The sequence below is a fragment of the Miscanthus floridulus genome, chromosome 2 (genome assembly GCF_019320115.1).
Source record: "Miscanthus floridulus cultivar M001 chromosome 2, ASM1932011v1, whole genome shotgun sequence".
Classification (NCBI taxonomy): domain Eukaryota; kingdom Viridiplantae; phylum Streptophyta; class Magnoliopsida; order Poales; family Poaceae; genus Miscanthus; species Miscanthus floridulus.
In genome coordinates, this window is record NC_089581.1 from 155786466 (window position 1) to 155805675 (window position 19210).

General features: G+C 45.8%; 3 protein-coding genes and 1 pseudogene across 7 annotated transcripts in view; 3 read left to right on the forward strand and 1 right to left on the reverse strand.

Annotated features, from left to right (window-relative positions):
* LOC136534151 (uncharacterized) overlaps positions 1 to 19210 on the reverse strand; it is a 167484-nt gene that overhangs the window by 77987 nt on the left and 70287 nt on the right. The window lies entirely within an intron of this gene.
* LOC136534110 (mitogen-activated protein kinase kinase kinase 1-like) lies at positions 778 to 5679 on the forward strand. 2 transcript variants are annotated; one of them, XM_066526587.1, is made up of 9 exons: positions 780 to 1964; positions 2683 to 2767; positions 3421 to 3483; positions 3619 to 3776; positions 4013 to 4088; positions 4183 to 4242; positions 4652 to 4759; positions 4902 to 5165; positions 5363 to 5679. In XM_066526587.1, the coding sequence occupies exons 1-8, from the start codon at positions 937 to 939 to the stop codon at positions 5127 to 5129; spliced, it is 1806 nt and encodes a 601-aa protein (XP_066382684.1). In that variant the 5' UTR covers positions 780 to 936; the 3' UTR covers positions 5130 to 5165; positions 5363 to 5679. The 2 variants fall into 2 exon arrangements, with proteins under 2 accessions (XP_066382689.1, XP_066382684.1); XM_066526592.1 differs by lacking the exons at positions 4013 to 4088; positions 5363 to 5679 and having other exon boundaries at positions 778 to 1964; positions 4902 to 5040.
* LOC136537300 (uncharacterized) lies at positions 9131 to 10478 on the forward strand (annotated as a pseudogene).
* On the forward strand, positions 11663 to 18053 carry LOC136534127 (uncharacterized). 4 transcript variants are annotated; one of them, XM_066526614.1, is made up of 9 exons: positions 11663 to 11910; positions 13576 to 13666; positions 13761 to 13821; positions 14482 to 14559; positions 14672 to 14745; positions 15052 to 15165; positions 15246 to 15353; positions 17563 to 17601; positions 17667 to 18053. In XM_066526614.1, exons 1-9 carry the CDS (start codon positions 11822 to 11824, stop codon positions 17751 to 17753), a joined length of 741 nt encoding a protein of 246 aa, XP_066382711.1. In that variant the 5' UTR covers positions 11663 to 11821; the 3' UTR covers positions 17754 to 18053. The 4 variants fall into 4 exon arrangements, with proteins under 4 accessions (XP_066382711.1, XP_066382695.1, XP_066382701.1 ...); XM_066526598.1 differs by lacking the exons at positions 17563 to 17601; positions 17667 to 18053 and adding an exon at positions 16072 to 17157; XM_066526604.1 differs by lacking the exons at positions 17563 to 17601; positions 17667 to 18053 and adding an exon at positions 16075 to 17157.

Here is a 19210-nt window from a genome sequence, read left to right on the forward strand (position 1 = left end):
GCCATCTAAATTAAGTTTTTTCACTCTCTCTTTATCACATCAATTTTTAGCCGCTTGCATGGAGTATTAAATGTAGGTAAAAAAATAACTAATTACACAGTTTAGTTGGAAATCACGAGATGAATCTTTTGAACCTGGTTGGTCCACGATTGGACAATATTTGCCAAATAAAACGAAAATGGTACTATTTATCGGGTTCACTTTTTTTTTTTTGCAAAGCGAACGAGGCGTTTACAAGCACGCACGTGCCAACACATCCGCTGTTGAGCTCATCAGCTCAGTCCCACTGACACACGGTAGAATATTGAATATCGCCTGCACATCTGGCCACGTGCCAAGCCATCAGCAGCTGAGCTTGCTACTGACGTTTGCCCTCACGTCAGCTCCCGTCGCCGCACCGCGATCTGCCTAGCGCAACGACCCCGCGGCGCGCGGACAAACCCCACCGAGAAGGCCCCCGCCCGGCCGCCACCAGTCGCCGAGATCGCATCCTGCCCGGCGTCTCCGACGAAGTTTTTTACGTCGCGCCAGGGGGGCCAGCGCGGGAGCGCCGCACCGGCCCCGGCCGTATCCCTGCCTGATCACCGCGGGCCAAGAGGCGCGCGGCGCGGGGGCCCAGCTGCTGTGCTGCCCGCGGTTGCCGTGTCGCGTCGCTGACCCGACCACCGGGCCGCAGCGGCGAAAAGATGCGAGTCAATGCGGACAACCGGACAACGCTATCTCCTCCCTCCGCTGTCCGCTCGGCCCCCTCCACGGCTCCGCCTCATCACACCCACCGAAAAACCCAAAAGCGCGGCCGCGGCTACGAACCCAAAAAAAAAAAAAAAAAATCCCACCCGCTTGCCGTCTCCCCGCGTCCCCAAGCCGAGCTCTCGCTTTCGGCGCGGTCCTCTCCCCCGCGTCTTCCAGGGCGCCCATGAGCTGAGGCCGCCGCCGATGGGCCCGCCCCACGCCGCGCAGGACCCCGCGCCGTCGCCGTCTGGCGGCAGCGGCTTCGGCTCCTCCAGGCGCCTCCTCCGCCGGCTCGACCGCCGCAACGCGTCCAAGAACATCGGCTACAACGCCCCCAACTACTGCCAGTACCCGCCGTCCCCGCAGCCCGCCTCCGCGCCGGGGTCCGGGCCGACCTCGCTCGCCGCCTCCGTCGCCTGCTCCCTCGACCTCGTCAACAGCTTCCGCATCGGCGGCAGCGGCGACGGGGGCGGGGACCTCCGCTTCCTGTACGAAAACCTCGGCCTCTCCGGGCCCGACGACTTCGCCATCCCGCTGGCCGACTGGGAGGCGCACAAGGCCATTCGCTCCTCCACCTCCGCTTCGAGCTCCCCCTCCTCCGCACGCCCCAACCACGACTCCCCTCAGCGGGACTCACCGCTCTGTCAGGTGGGTGCCGAGGAGCCCGCCCAGGCTGCGGACGCCGACCCGGAGCTACCGGCCGCAACGGGAAGGGACGGCCCAATCGAAGCTCCGGAGCGGCCGGCGCGCCTGGATCCGCCGCCCGAGTCCACCTTTCCGGATGCGAGGAGGGCAGCTGGGGAGGGAGGAATCAAGGGCGTGCGCCCGCCGCCGGTGCTCAAGCCGCCGCCTTCGATGGCGCTGCCAGCTGTATTCGGCGTCGGATCCACGTGGGATATCTTGCGGTCGTTCGCGCCGGATGAGAAAGAGGACGCCCCCGCGAGCAGATCTGGCCGTCGTTTTGGACACCGGGATGCAGTGGAGAAGGATGACGACGAGGATGGGGCGGTATTGTTAATGTTGGACGATCTTGGGCTGGAGGAGTCGTCCGAGGGCTTCACTGGTACTTCTTCGCTATCAACGACCAACGATGACGAGACCTCAAGCACCACCACAGAATCCATGTTCTATATCTCACCGAACGGGAGGTTTAGGAGGAGGATCCGGTCCTGGAGCCGAGGGGTGCTCCTGGGTAGTGGCTCGTTTGGGACAGTCTATGAGGGCATCAGCGAGTAAGTGCTCTAAAGATAAAATTCAGTTGCTCTTCCGTGCTGTTTAGTTGCTTGGAATAATCAATCTAACATGCTACGCCTGTCCATACTCCATAGGGCAGCATAAGGTACAGCTAGAAGCCTCGATTAATCTGGGTTTCACAGAACTGATTCTATTGCTGATTAGAGCCTACTAGGTCTGTTTCTAAATGTTAGACACTAAGCACAGCCTACTAGTAGTAACAATTGAATTAGTTACATGATATAGTCTTCTACAACTAAACCAACATGATCCTAAGTAATAGGCAAAGATCTCAACTAAAATCATTGTCACATGCAATTCGATGAACCATTTCCTCAATCGTACGTGGGACCATGACATATTAGTGTGCCAAAATGTTGCACTCTTGACTTCTGGGTCAGCAGAGAATAATTTGATAATCACACGATTTTTTCTGTTCTTTTTAGAAGCTTGATTTTATTCCAATTTAGAACTGAGGTTAAGGATTTTTTACTTGATTATGTGTTCTTTGGTCATGATAACTTGGATATTCAGCTCTGCGAACAACGTACATGAATTTATTGTCCTGGATGAAGCAATTAAGTATTTGTCCTTTTTTCTGCCAATATGCAATAGGGATGGTTGCCTTCACTATTTATAGCCTGCTCTAGTTTTTTCCTGTTGCAAGCCTGAGCCCAGTCTCTTACATGCTTTTCTGCTTCTGTGTCATATTATCAGTGAGGGTGTCTTCTTTGCTGTCAAAGAAGTAAACTTATTTGATCAAGGGAGCAATGCGAAGCAGTGTATCTTTCAGCTTGAGCAGGTTCGTTTCACTATTTTTTTCTTGATAGTACGAGAGATTTAATCTATTACTGGCAATTTCCCATCCTATCATGAATTGCATGTCCCGTGTTCTTCAACTTGAATGGCACAGTTCATGATAGGTTGAAAGGTTATTTAGGACAAGTACATCTGTACATGTGAGCCGTCTCATAGGCCATCTCATGCAGCAAATGCCCTATAGGATTTTTTATGACGTGGAGGACCGAGGGAGTTGAGATTGAGACTTAAGAGAAAGTGGTGGTTCTTTCGTAAAGCAACCGCCTCATATAAGCTAAAATTTAATACTATAAGACTACTCGCGCATCATTGTATAAGTTGTTAATGACTTGTAACTCACATTTTTTGCTTTCTTCCATTTCATGCACAAATTAAGGGATTTTGGAATTACTATATAACTTAAAAGACAACCCGTTGTAGGGGTTGTCTGTTAATTTGTCTCATATTACATGGTAATGCATGAGCCTATAAGATAGCACCAGTGTTTTTTGGCTTCCACTGTGATTTCCTGAGATTTGATCCGTTGGTCTGTGCGCTGTTAGCCTTAAGATGGCTCCACTTGCAAACTATGCCCAATTTCCTCAAAAGACAAGTGTTGCAAAATCTGACCTCTTTTATCTTTCTTAATCTTTCCAGGAAATTGCACTTCTGAGCCAGTTTGAGCATGAGAATATAGTGCAGTATTATGGAACAGACAAAGTAAGTAGCTTCAGTTTATCATGCTGTTGGTATCATATATGTCGTATGCACAGAAATTCATTGTTTTCTTCATGCCCCTTGTATGCATGCTTAGGCTATTAGATTGATGACCCTCCAACTGTGTTACTATTGCAGGAAGATTCAAAGCTTTACATCTTCCTTGAATTAGTGACTCAAGGATCCCTTGCATCATTGTATCAGAAATATCGCCTGCGTGATACTCATGTCTCTGCATATACAAGACAAATCCTTAATGGGTTGACTTACCTCCATGAAAGGAACATTGTTCATAGGTAATGAAATTAGTTTAAGTTCTGATACCTATAATGGTGCCATTCAGTGTAACAAATCAGATTACTGGAAATAACAAATATGGGCAATTATGTGCCCATTAGTTTAAATGAAGCCCTGCAAGCAATGCCCAATACCTGTATTTTCCACATTGATCTGAAAAGTACTGCAGAATTATATCAACGTGCTATTGTATATACGTATGTTCTGAACTATGGTTTGAATTGTGATATTGCAGAGACATTAAATGCGCAAATATTCTGGTGCATGCCAATGGATCTGTGAAACTTGCAGATTTTGGACTTGCTAAGGAGGTCGATTCATGCTGAAAACTTTGTCCTTTTTTTGGTTCAATTTATCCGCTAACACTTTCTCTGATACAAAATTATTTTATCATTTCCCTTTCAGATTACCAAATTCAATGCAGTTAAATCATGCAAAGGAACTGTTTATTGGATGGCACCTGAGGTAACCACCATAAACTCTGACTTGAGATTAGAACATTCTTGCATTGTGTTCGCCTTATGTTTACCTTCAGTGATTTGTCTAGAATAATCGTCTTGAAGTAATAATAGACCTAAATTATTGAATATTACTTGGAAGTAGTGCCCTATCCCCTATGCCCCTGCCTCAGTGATGTTATTACAGATCTATCAAACATCTGGTGCAGTCCAATCAAAGTTGGTTCTTAATAGAGTAGTAGCTGAGTTGATATTTTAGTGTGATTAAGTGACGTTTCATTGATTTGACATAGGCATCGTTTCATGTGAACTTAATGTGTTGGCGAACAATCATGGTTGCTGGATGACAGCATATACAATTTGGATCTACACTTTAAGATCATTCTAGATGGAAGCACTAAAATCTAAATTTTCAGGTTGTCAATCCAAAGAAGACGTATGGACCTGCAGCTGACATATGGAGTCTTGGTTGCACCGTCCTAGAGATGTTGACACGCCAAATACCCTATCCTGACCTCGAATGGGTGAGAACATTTAGTACTGACTTCTGCAAATTCGAGTTGCTGTTTTCGAATTATATGACTATATGAGTGTGCCTATATGTACACGATTTTCTGAACTATTGGTATATGATTAACCCCATTCTTCTTGCTACTTGTTATGCAGACACAAGCTCTATACAGGATTGGTAAGGGGGAATCACCAGCAATTCCAAATGCTCTTTCAAAGGATGCTCGTGATTTTATAAGCCAGTGTGTAAAATCCAATCCAGAAGACAGACCATCAGCATCCAAACTGTTGGAGCATCCATTCGTAAACAAGTCAATAAGATCAGTACGGTCTATGAGGACGACATCTTCACGCTCAAATTCATCTACACGTGGCATCAATTAATGGGTCGTTGATCATCTTTTGGACAGTGGCAGAATGGTAAGTTAACATTGTACCTTTTTGTGTCAAACTCATGCTAAGATTTCACGTGCGTGTCATGTTGAATGGTACAAAGCTTGTGGCTGGTCTTCCAGTCGTCAGCTTCTCAGCTGTGGCTCACTAGGGCGCCACTTGTTGCTTTTATAAGTGCGTGATTAATCTGACAATTTGACTTTCTTTGGTTGTTCGACCTACAGATATTGGTCCGCGCAAATCATGCGGAGCTGGCCGAAAGGGAGGGTTGTTTTGCCTGGAGCTAGTATTGTCAACGCTCAACAGCATCGGCATCAACCTTTAGTGTTTCATTAGTTGATTCTTTGGCATACGTTCGCGAGGAAGATGTCCTCGTTGAGCCGCCGGCTAATATTCTTCTGCCTGGATAGAGAATAGTGAATGTGCATTTGAGCGCATGAGTTGTAGAGTTAGAACGGGCCGTGTAAATAGATTGTCTTGATGCCAATGATATGTTGTCATGAGAAAAAAGAAAGAAAAAAAAAGGTTCAAAGCTTTAGAACTGTCAACAACAGTTAGATTGGAATTGCTGTCAGCATTTGTGCTAAGACAGGAAGCATTAGAACTGTCAACAACAGTTGTTAGATTGGAATTGCTGTCAGCATTTGTGCTAAGACAGGAAGCATACGGCTATGTTATCTTTTCCTTTTTTCAATCAACGTTAGTTCCCAGAAAACTCTTCGATTGGCTGCCGTTCTCCATTTGGCATGCGAGGCCATATCGCTTTCGGCCAGCCGGAGGAGGATTCCTTTCTCACGCGTTGTTACATTACATGACTTGGCGTGTGTAGCCCGTAGAGCGTTTACTATTCAACCAAGGAAAACTGCATTCACCGATGTATGCTTCTTAAGATTCTTGAAGCTCTGCCTCTTGGCAACTAAACAAAGAAACAAATGAAACACATGTGAAAGCCGCGGAGCCAGGGACAGAAGCATTCCGGCACTCTTCAATCAGTTTCAACCTAGATATAACAGCCTGTAAAGTTAACTGAATAATTGAATAATGGTGGTAAAGCAGAGATGAATTCTAGCCGTGAGGGCGAAAGTAAATTCTGATCCAGTGTCAATAGATTCCCAGAATTAGCATAGTATACTGAAGTTAAACCACACTGTCACAATAATCGGTTGAATTATCTCACTGTGTGGTCTTTCTGACAAATGGGTCTTTCGGTACAAATCTTGAAACTTGGTGAACATGAGACAACAAATGTGCGGTGAAAAACCCTCCATCGTTCTGCGCAAACCCACATCTACCGGACTGCTTTTCCAGTAACCAACACAGGTAATGGAGAAGCCTGTGGTGATTCAGTGCACCTTGGAATTTGGATCAGCACCCTGGTGTGGTCGCGATGGCTCTACTCTACATCAGAGCCGAAGTCGATTTTGTCTAGGCCGCAGGAGCTCTCTTGTCCTCCAAAAGCTTCAGCTCCATACACCATCCATCAATCTTTTTCATCTTTTCCAGCGTCTCAGATTTCAATTTTTCAGGGTCACCTTGTAGTTGTGCTTCAGCTAAACGTATCTGTTAAAATCAAGATAGATTCATCCATGTCAACTCATCCTGCATTCCTGCTTTGGTTTCTAAAATACACCTTAGACTCAAGTATTTAACTTTTTATAAATCAAATAATCTACTAATGAATATCCTCAAATCAAAATGGGTTTACTACACAAGGCACAAAGGCTCTTAAACAAGTGAAATATCACTAATAGAAAAAAGTGCCAAACATATAGTGAAATCTAGACTAAAGCGAGAAGGCTGGTCGTACATGTTTAAAGGGCATGTGGAATACCTTAAATGCACTAAAACTAGAAAGGAAATTACAGTTAATAGACACTATTAAGTTGGTTTCTCAGCACTCAGCATGAATAAATCAGAAGGTAGAAGAAAATTGATTTTAATTAAAAATGAGGCCAGGTCCCAATTCTTACAAAACTAGGTTTGCAGGAAGACAACTTTTCACTATCATATTTGATTTAAAGATACTGAAAATGAAAGCACGCAATTGAAGTTTGCTATAAGCAAGATCAAATCCAACTTAATATTGGGGAAAAACTACCATGACCAGACCCGACAGTGAGGAAAATGATTTAAACGTACTAGTTTGGAATTGAACTCACATTCATCTTTTTTTTCAATAGAAAATGTGCAGACACAAGAGAGAGCAAGAGTAAACCTTGGTCGACATGGCACCACACCAACTGTTCTATGCGGGCCGTGTCAATGCAAGGAAGGTAAATTGGACTACGTTAATAGTTTAGTTTAGGAAGGTTAATTAGACTTTATAAACAATTATAAAAATAGTAATTTTAAAAATATTAAATACTTTTTTCAAAAAACTATGTGATTAAAAATTCTAAAATCTAGCATTAGAAAGTTAATAGAAAAAAAGTTTTAGGTAAGAAAATTTTGAAAACTAGTTTCAGTTTTTTTCTTAAATCATGCTATATCATATAGTACTTGGAAATATCTTAGTATTGTGTTGTCTCCTTCTAACGTTTATTTGCTAGTAGATGCTCTCGTCTATTATAGATAGTATGCATTGACTCGGACATGGCACACCAGTTAGATAACAATATAACACCATACAACCCATGGTATGATATTCTTCGAGAAGAAAAGAATGGAAGCCGTGTTATCACAGTAGATCACGGTTGTCTCATATGCATGCTTAGTCACATCAAGACAGACAAGAGAATTTCTCAGCCATAATATTTCTTCTTTAACTGTAGGCGTGCATGCTATATATTCAAATCTAATGGTAGACACTAAGAAACAATCTTCTTTCTTACTGCACCAAGATATTGAGCCTCTTTTAAGGATAGACATATACGCTTTCCTTTTTCGTCAATTTCTCACCGCAAAACGTCCTTTTTTTACATTTCTTGTTTACTAACATGCAAATGAATTCTGTTTGACGAGATTCAAATTATTAGCACACAATTGACACAACCACACAAGGAAAATAATATGGAAATAAGCTAACACAATATTATGAACTGTCAACATCGAGATGTACATGGTCAATTTGTCAACCTCAAGATTTATGCTCATAGGGGATGGGTGGCTTGTGTGCTTTCATATTTTTTGATAATAACTATGTGCTTTCATACTGAGAGCAACCATGTACAAGTGATACATGTGTTCATATTAATAGGATCTCGAGTATGAGACAGTTACATGACACATGTGTTGTCAACGAAGTCAGTTGAACTTCTACATGGTGAGGGTCATCAACATAGATTAATTATAACAGATAATAAGAGCATATAACAAATAAAACTCCAAAAGGAGAAAATATAAGATCCAAACAATTTCAAAGCTAGGACTCATAATATAGAACATGTTTTTACGAAAAATATGAAAGTGGTTTCATATTTTTCCAAACTAAAGCAAATATTATATTATTTTTATAAGATTAAATCAATTTTATGAGTTTAGTTGCATTTTTTAGAAAAATATTTGGATAATCTTTTGAAAAAATATTTTTATAATTCTTTGGATAAAGTCTAAATGGTCTCTGCAAGATCGATTTACCTCCGTTGTAACTGATGTGGCATCATTAAGACTGCTAGTGTGGTGTCACGCCACGTCGATCAAAACTGCTTTCAAAATCATGCGGAAAACAAATTTGAACGGTTTTAAAAAATAGATTAGAGGATGTAAAAAAACGCTTTTCGACAATGTCAAACGATTGGAATTCAAGCGCAACGATGGGCTACAGCCCACAAAATACCCGGCCCACTCTGCCAAAGCCATCCCACCCCACTGTCCCACGCCGGCACACAGCAAGAGTGCGAGGCTTTTACCTGTGTACCTTTAAAAAAGATGCCACTATCCTGCGTACCCTTCAAAAGTTGATCGTCACCTACATGCCCTCGCTCGAACTTTTCTTTTCCCTCACGCCATTCCGTCGGCATTCTGTTAGGTTTTGGCCGTTTGGCGGCTCTGACATGTGGGACCGGGCTAGAAAAATATCCTCCTTGCCATCTGGGTCACTGACATATTGGGCCGCCGCGTCATCGTGCGCCGCGGGGGCGGGGCCAGGGCCCGGCGCCCGTGGCGGCGTGATGATGCACCGGTTCCTGCCGGCTGTGCACGCCGTGGCCGCCGGATCCCCGCCGTGCGCCTTCCGGAAGGTGGGGTCCGCGCAGCCAAAGGCGGCTGCCTTTCCAGCACATTGCCACGAACCACCTGCCGCCCCTCTCTCCTGAACGCAAGAACGACGGCGGGAACGACGACGAGGCCGAGTCCGACGCGCACAGCACGCGGGGGTTCGCGTCCAGGCGGTGCGGACTGCTGCCCACCCGGTGCGTGAAGAGCGCCCTGCTGCTCTCCTGCGGATCGCGGCGAGGGACGGGCAGGCCGTTCCTGTCAACCTGCGGCGGGAGCAAGAGGGTAATGGATCCGCTGCTGCAGAACGCGCAGCAGCTGCAGCATACCGGAGACGATTCCAGCATGGTAGTCCATTGCTGTCACTGCTCCATTTCCTCGCGTGCACGAACTTCAATTCACTTGCTTGGGTGCTGATGAATAATGAATTGATTGCCATGTCCCAAACCACTGACGCCTGGTGGAATGGAATGTCGCAGCAATCCTGGGAGGAGGTGTACGTCAAGTCGCTGCTCCGATCAGGCCGCGGCGGGCTGACGGGGCCAGGGGCCAGCGGCCACCGTGGCCTCGGAGTCGGAGCTGGACAGGACGGTGCGCGAGCTCTACAGACGCCGAGGGGGGCAGGCCGCGGTGCACCCGAAAACGAGCCATCTGGGGCTGCTCCTGGTTCTCGACAGGTCAAACGAGGATCGCGGCCACGGCTCGTCGGCGCGGAGGAAGCAGGTCTCGAGGACCAGCGACACCGCGCTGCTGCTGCCGGCTGCAGCAAGCTCGCCGGCGAGTGCCGAGAAGAAGCTCGGGCGTGGCCCGGCCGCCGGTGGATACGGCTTCCCGCTGCTTCTGGAGGACAAGGAGGCCGTTATTGCCGGGCGTGAGATCGTGCTGTCGCCGCCGCAGCCGCTGCTGCTCCAGCCGCCGTTGCCCAAGTAGCCGTCAGAGTCGTGGCTCTCGCGCGCGCTGCCGTCCGTGTCGACTTGGCCCCCGGCTACGTCCTTCCTGGGGCTCCATGTGCAGTCCAGGAAACACGCTCCGTTGCCGTGGTGCTCCATTGATTCGGCCAGGGTGGACGGTCATGGCGGCCAACGGCACATACGTGTGCACGGTCCGCTGAAGTGACTTTAACTTGTTCTGGCGTTTGTTGTGATCGCACCGCCTGCTGTTTACTGCTGATCGACACTGTCCGGAATGTTCAGGTGACAGAAAAAGGCTGGTTTAATTGGATGACCACGGTGCCAGTGTTGCTCCGTACAAGGTAGTGCTACTGGGTAATATGCCGATCATCATCATGTGCTTATCTAGGAATATGTCTGTTGTAAATTGTAAGTCATGCTTATGCCTGCAATGCTCCACGCAGCAATGCAACTATGCAAAGAGACAAAGTAGATGTAGGTAAATATCGGTATAGTACCCGTATATATATTGGACAGTAAATACAATACATCATATCACTCATGTTTGCTCCCTACTTGGTTGATCAAACATTAGCACGCGGCATCCACAACTAGATGCGGTTCTACGTCATCTATAAGATAAGGTGACGGGTATCAGCACACTGGATTGGAGGAAGGCATTATGAGTAATCTCACCAAAAGAAAGGGAGTGCCATTACAACAATAAAGGTCCTCGTCATCTCTTCAACAACATAGACGAGCATCCATGTACTCGATCATCGGCCGACTAAGAAACTGTCAAGCTAGGGGCACCGTGTGCCCTTGTTTCTCGTAGCCTTTTCTACCCCAGATCAGGGCATGCTAGTTCAGACTATATCAGCTAATCCATGACCCCCACATGACTGACGGCCCAACCGAGCAAGTTATTCACAGGCCAGCTTCGTGCCAAAGACAGAGGCTGCCGGAAGTCCATGGTGAACGCATCGTCCTCGATCTTCCCAAACTGTAGGATCACCGTCTCCTCATCTCCGACACATTGCAGTTCGGGCAAAGCACACGCTGCCTTGGCGCACCACCATAGCTGCTGCTACCTTGTGATATGGCTGTCAAAGAGAGAGGGCTCAAGAGAGTGGCAACTCCCTGGCCTTTGGCGTCAATATATAGGAGGAGAAGGGCAGGCTCTTTGGCGCCAAATCCCTGTCCTTTGGCGCCAACAGCGGCGTCTCTGACGCCAAAGCCAATTGGCCTGGCAATGGCACAGGGGAAACGAAAAAGTTCAGACGCCCATACAAGCCCAAGGGCAACTGAGTCATTCTTCAGAGCCGTTACCCACCGTTAGGAGTAAATGCCGACGAAATGGCGTGAGGGAAAAGAAAAATTCGAGCGAGGACATATAGATGACGACCAACTTTTGAGAGGTACACAGGAGTGTGATAATTTTTTTTTAAGGGCACAGGTAAAAGCCTCCAAGAGTGCGGGAGCGGGACGACGGGACCTGGAAGGCTGGAACTTGGGAGCACAACAAATCCGAACGCAGGTCACGCAGACGCAGCACACTGTCGTCTCGCCCGTCTTCCCCCCGAAGGCCGCCCCGACCCCACCGCGTCTTCTCCTCATCGGCTTGACCCCTCCACCACCTCCATGGGGTCGTCGGAGGCCGACGAGGACCAGCTCCTCAAGAGCTTCCTCGCGGAGGTCAGCGAGGCCGAGCGGGACAACGAAGTGCTCAGGTCTTCTTCCCCTCCCTCCCTTTTTCATCTTCTCCACGGCGGTTCCCTTTCGTTACGAATCACCGTTGCGCGTCATGTAGCTTCAGATCCCATTCGTTTCTGGTTTTCCGTCTCTATTGCGCGTCCTAGTTTATGTAGCAATTGGCTGGGCGCCAAGTCTCGCTGAGATTTGGGGAACCCTTTAAGCTCGAATGAACCCTAGATTGCGTTTGTACGGCCGTTCTCTTGTTCTAGTTGCCTCCGTACCGTGCTAAGCGCGTGGGTTTTGTTGCTTAACTGTTTTTTTTTGGTCAAGTGCACCATAATTATTATTTATTTTGTTGCTGTGGAAATCCGTTGTACAGGAAATTGGCTTCTGCCACTTCCTTATGCAATGATTATATCCTGTTATAGCCATATGATACACAGAATGCACGGTTTTGAGCAGTAGTTGTTTGAGTTCAGTAGCAGAGCATTGGAATTGTTCAAGTTTGGTTGGCAGGAGGTAGACCTTGCAGTTAGATGACTGACCTAACAGCATCTCCAGGAGTTTTGTAAAACAACTCCCTATTTTTATTTTTTAGCAAAAAAAGAAAAACTATCTCCTCCAACAGTTTGGTAAAAGAGCTCCTCAAAAATAAAAAGTTGCCAAATATCCTCCTTAACTCGTAACTTTCCGCAATCGAGAGAACTCCTTATCCCTCCTCAATTGCACTGTTTCCACGGGCGTGAGTGGTGTTTTTTTGGCGCAAGATATTTGTTGGTGCGATCTACTAGTTTCGATCTAGTGGCCGGTTTAGGCCTCGATCTGAGCGCGCCCTGCCAGCTGCCTGGCGCTGCCAGACGCTGGGCGGCGGTGGCAGGCCCCTCACATGCACGGACGCCGGGCAGCGGCAGGCCCCTGGAACGGACCAGGTGCTCGTCAGCAACAGGCAGGGAATCGCATGCCTGCTGGTCCTGTGGTAGGCACCAGGCAGGGCACCCCATGCCAGCTGGTTGGCAGGGGCATGTGTCAGGTGTTGCCAGATGCAGGGAACAGCGCACAGCAGCCTGACGTATGGCAGCGGCAGTACCCAGAACGGATCGTCTCCTGTAAAACCAAAAAAACAAATTGATGTGCCCTACTTTAGTTTTTAACAAGTTATTATAGGAGACTGTTGGAGAAAAACAAAATTTAAGATTGCTATTTCTTTTATTAACTTGCTAGATTTATTATTTAGCAAGTAAATTATACCAAACTCCTGGAGATGCTCTTGTTCGAATTTAAAGTTCATCTTTTCTAATTGTCTGAATGAATCGCAGATTCACATTGTGAAGACTGTTATGGCCTCTTTTTTTTTTTTTTGCATTGTCATCATAGAGTTAAGTAGTCGTATAATATTATCTGCAGTCCTTGTTTAGAAATCGTTCATGACTAGACTACCCTGTTTTTGGGGAAAAAAAGTAACACCAAGTATTGAAGAAAGAGTTATACATGAACCTTCAACTTATGCAATGATGCTTTTTATAAGTTGAAATTATACAGTGGTATTTATTTGCAACAAAGGTTAGAAGTTTGTAATAGCATGTATATGGGAAATAGGGAATATTTTCTGTTGAAAGAAATGGATCAGTTGAAATGTCATGCTATTTGGTTATTTCTTGTCAACAATAGTTCCATAGCCTTACACATCTTAAATTTATCAGGATACTTGGTTGCTTCAAGTTAAACCCCTTCGAGCATCTTAAGTTGTCTTTTGATTCATCACTAGATGAGGTGAAAAAGCAATATAGGAAGGTATAAAGACATTGATTTGATATTTATGAAGTTTTTCATTTGATTTATTTTTTTGTGTAGATCTAATATTTTTTGTTTCACATGCTTTCTGCAGTTGTCACTGTTGGTCCATCCTGATAAATGCAAGCATCCTCAGGCACAAGAAGCTTTTGCAGGTACTGAAATGAGCCAGTAATGAAAGTACTGCTGCACATGAGAAGCAAAGTGCTACAAGAATTCATTATATTGTCATGTTGTGAAATGGTATCACATTAAATTGCTGTAAGGCATATATGGATTTGTTTTTGAAATATGATTTGTACGATTTATAAACCATCAAGGAACATATGCCGGTTGGTAATTCTATATATCCTTCAAATCGGAATAAATAAATAACTTTGAAATGGATAGCATCAGCATGAATAGGCTTTTAAATTTTCATGTTGGGGAAAGGGGCACGAGTTTGTAATTCATACTAGAAAAGAACTGGAGATGGATTTAATTGGATGGTACCTGATATCCACAGTGAGGCATAGATTAACTATTCAAAGAATTAAACTACAAAGAAATGATCTTAGAAATGGGATCTGTGCATTTTTAGTTTTGGTCATTAAGATAGTAGTGCTAATAAGGTGTTAACCTAGGATTGCTCATTTTGAGTATTCCTGTATGACCTATGGTTTTCTAGAGAAAAGATCTTGGACCGTTGCACTACCTCTGCTTGTAAGATCTGGACTTCTGTAGTTAAATCTGCCATAGCACCACTGAAAGTGACCATGTTTGAATGGTATGGCTCTTTTCCTTGCTCGTTGATATATATTCACTTGATGGTATAGCTCTGGCAAAAGCACAACAGCTCCTGCTTGATCCACAGGAAAGAGGCTACATTCTTGACCAAGTTACTGCTGCAAAGGGTGTGAATTGATCCTTTTTATATATGGTATTGACAATAACGATTTAGTCAACTGAAGTAGAGGTAGTATGAACTAAACAAAATTTTATGTTCCTTTGTGTTGAAAAATACAGAAGAATTGAGGGCAAAACGGAAAAAGGAGCTGAAGAAAGACAGTGCGTCCAAGATAAAATCTCTCGTAGATGAGGTGAGACAATCTTATGGAAGGTGATGTGAATTTTGATTGGACTATGCAAACTTGAGAAAAAACATCTATCCATAAAGAAAATTATTCCATGTATCTGAAACTTCGTTTGTTGAAATCTATAATGAATGCACAATGCATGTGATCAGCTGTTTCATTTTGCAAACATCATCTGCATGGTTCAGTAGTTGGATATTAACAAAATATTATGGTAATAGTTCGGCTCTGCGAAATCTTTGATATATCTTATTGGATTTCATGCATCTTCCACAATTCAGAACCTCTAATGATTTGCTTGCATATGTCCAGGGAAAATATGAAGAGCAGTTTGAACGATCGGATGAATTTCAGAAGCAGTTAATAATTAAAGTACGTGAAATTTTGACGGAGAAAGAATGGCGTCGGAGAAAAATGCAAATGAGGGTAGAGTGTTTTTTCCCCTAATGTTATCATTTGAGAAACGAATTTGTCGGATGAGCTATATTCATGTGGGCATTGCACAGATATCAGAGGAAGAAGGAAGACTTAAGAAAGATGAGGAAGAAACAAAAGAGATGTGGAAGAGGAAGAGAGAGCATGAAGAGAAGTGGGAGGAGACTAGAGACCAGCGGGTATGTTGGCAGTCTATTCTATGTAGAGATTTCACAATGTTAGCTATGCCTCGCTTTCTGTTGACATGTCAGTACGAAATTAGGTCTATGTACTCGTACTGAAAAATGTACCAAAAGCTGGAAAGGAGAAAGATTATGATGCATAATGCAGTACTGCTCGTAGACATTTTGCATAGTAGCTGATACTACCTCAAATGCTACCTTTAGTCCCTGGATTACTTGTGGCCTACTCCTGGCCACAAACACATGCTGTTTAGGGCTAGATTTGGTCAAAGCTTAAAAAATACGAACATCAAATAACTATTACACTATTTAGTTTGGAAACATGTTGGTTATATGTGTGGATCTGTATTAAAAATACCTGCAAAATCTCTTAAGTTCAAATGATTTTCAGAATATATTCTTGAAGAAATTAGTGGTCAAAGATATGCACTGAAGACTGGAAAGTGAAATGTGCCAAGTACTTTTTAGGGTTTTTTTATTGATACCATTACAATTTTGCAACTTTTGAGAACTACCATTACTATTCGTCTATTTGGAACTATACCATTACAATTCTTGTGTTGCCTGAACCGTGCCATATTCTACGTATCCAATGATATTGGGCCCACAAACAGGCTACAGTAATTTCGTATGGGCCAAAAATACCCCCAAGACACTGCCTTGTGGGGCCCGCATGTGATCATCTTCTCTTTTCCCTCTCTCCCTCCCCAAACAGCAGCCACCAATCCACCTCTACATCGCCGGCACCACCGCTGCGTTCCCTGCTGAGGTCACGAGACGCACCAACCTCTCCGTGCTCTGCATGTCTGCGGCGAAGCTCGGCGGCGCCATCCCGCCGGAGATCGGCGACCTCGTCAACCTTGTCGACCTCGAGCTCTCCAACAACGACCTCACTGGCGAGATCCTGCCAGAGATCACGAGGCTCACCAACCTCACTCTGCTCAAGCTCTACAACCACTCGCTCCGCGGCGCGCTCCCCGCCGGCTTCGGCAGACTCACCAAGCTGCAGTACTTCGTTCGACGCGTCCCAGAACAACCTCACTGGCACCCTTGCCGAGCTCCGGTCCCTCACACGGCTCGTGTCGCTGCAGTTCTTCAACGGCTTCAATGGCAAGGTGCCCCCAGAGTTCGGCGAGTTCAAGGTGCTCGTCAACCTGTCCCTCTACAGCAAAAACCTCACCGGCGAGCTGCCGCGCAGCCTCGGCAAGCTCCTAGAGGTCCGCCCCGCCATGGCCGCCATGGGCAGCAGCCGCAGTTTGACCTTCGTGCGATGGCGGACGAGATCCTGCAGGACGTCTACACATACAGGTTCTGGAGGCCCGGCATGGAGTTGGCTGTCAAGCACGTCCGGCGGAAGGACGGCGCGGGAGCTCCGCCCCGCCATTGTCATCGGCGCGGGAGGTGTTGGTGGAGATGGCCAAGGAGGCGTGGGGGCATGCGTTCGGGTGAGGCTGCAAGCAGGGCGGGGCGGGGCGACATGGCCGGACGCCAGCGAGGCCTGGAGTAGGGCGGACACCATGGCCATGGAGAAGTGAAGCAGATGGAGAAGGGAGGAGGAAGAAGGTGACTAGTGGGGTCCAGACATCAGTGACATAGAGAGAGTAGGGTGGAGGGGTAGTTTTGTCCATACCAAAATACGATGACACCGTGCACGTCTGCAAGTGGGTCCAAGACCTCTCCGGACGTATACCATGGCATATTTCAAACAAAGTAAGAATTGTAATGGTGGCGTTTAGTAATGGTATTTCTCCAAACTTCGAAAATTGTAATGGTATGAATCCAAAAAACCCTTTTTTTTTTACCAGAGGGAGTACCTTTCTGGTGACGTACTACTGCCATTTCTTTCTAGTGACGTACTGCTACCATTTCTGACTCTTCATAGCATGAGGTGGTTAGCGTCCTTTCATTTGGTACAACATTTGAGAAATCTTCATCAATCCCAATTCCCAAGGCAATAATGCAAGGTTGAAGGATCAGAGCACTTTGTTAATTTCTGAATACTTGTAGCCTAACCTAAGTGCATCATAGAGTGGCCATAGTTTCAGAGATGCATTCATGACTTGAGTTACAGTGATTTTTCTGCATTGTCACTAAGGTCGTGCTCACGCCTCACGCCATAAAGTTCATTCCCTGTGACCTGTATATAGTGCAGCTATCTTTGCTCAAACGTACCAACTGCGTAATACAATGGATTTTGGGTTTGTAGGTCTCCAGCTGGAGGGATTTCATGAAGACAGGAAAGAAGGTTAGTGCATATGGCAAGTCATATCTTCCTATTCATGAATTTGAAACGGAAACTCCTTTCTGCAGGGACGGAAAGGTGAAATCAAACCCCCAAAACTTAAGACTGAAGATCCGAACAAGTCGTATGTGCAAAGGCCAGTAAAGCGCAATTGAGAAGAATGATATTGGTGTCAGCAATCAAAGAACTGGTAGCGACTAGCGATCTTTCGTGTCACCAGATTCGGGCTGCAACCCTGCTATGCTGCGCTGGCCTTGAAGGCGATAAGGTTCAATTATGCCCACTGGGCTCTAGTGTAGTCAGTGAACAGAACAGATTTTACACATATTGCAACCTAGAGTGATTTGGGTTGATGTACTCATCAGTCAGAAGATTTTACTGGAAAGAAGTACACTTTTTCCGTTGGAAAAGAACCTACTGAAGTGAATGTTGACAGGCTCGTCTCTTTACTGTTTTGTTTCATTGTAATGTAAGTAATGCTGAGATATATGTACATCGTTTGTCATCATTGATGCACTTTTCACTAGATGCCGATGCCGATGTAGAGCATAGGCTCGCGGCTGCCATGATTTATGAATGGAAATTGCCGGTGTCATATTCCGAAATGGCATGTAGCAGACAGGGACAAGGTCGATGTACTCTTGAAGATGAATAGGAAGGTGCTCGGTTGGTATTGGCATTTGACTGACTGCAATTCAAAATTGTTAAGAAGAAAATCAACTTGTCTTCACCTGTCGTCCGCTTAAGTGAACTCAACTGAAACAATTAAAGATGCCGTAGAAGCTGGCAGTTGCATCCACATGCCTGCACTTGAATCCCGAAAGACCATACAGGAACGCTACCATTATCAAGACTCGAGATCTACATAAAAAAGTCTGTAATCAGCCATTCAGCCTGATCGGAACAGATTGCTGCAGCTGCACAAGGTATAGCTAACAGTATGGCACAGCACAGCAGTAGGCATGCAACTGCAGATAGGGCCATTCATGGCCGAACACGATCCGACCAATCTGACTCGACTAAAAGTCTAAAACATTGGATAGGTTCAGGCCATGATTTCAACTCGTAACAATCTTTGAGTCAGTACGGGTTGCAATTTTTAATCTAAGACTTGATCTATACAACACGAAAATCCGAGAAATAATTCAACCCAACTCAACACGTTCGTTGAGTGAGTGCGGGCTAAAAAAATTTGACCCAACGTTAGACTCGGGTCGGGCTTGGACCAACCAAAGAAACGCCAGGTCTTTTGGCCCAACCCGACGTTTGATTAGGTATAGCTGCAGCACAAGCCGAAGCGAGCAGCAGAATTAACATCATCTGTTATATTTGATATTGTGGGCTTGCTTACCCCAAGTCCCCAATGCAGTTCAATTCGGATTCCTTTCCTCTACAAAAGATGGGCCTCCAGAAAGGTTAAGAGATAGTAGACCCCAAACGACGCAACTAGCGCCAGGACGTCCGGTGCTCGAGCGAGCACGAGTTCAGACGCCTCACGGGACCACCTATCCGATGCAATAGAACGAGTGCCCCCCGCGTGCGGGCTGTCCCCCGCTGCACCGCCGTGCCGCCATCCATTGCACGCCCGTTGCCCTCCATGCCTCATCCCCAC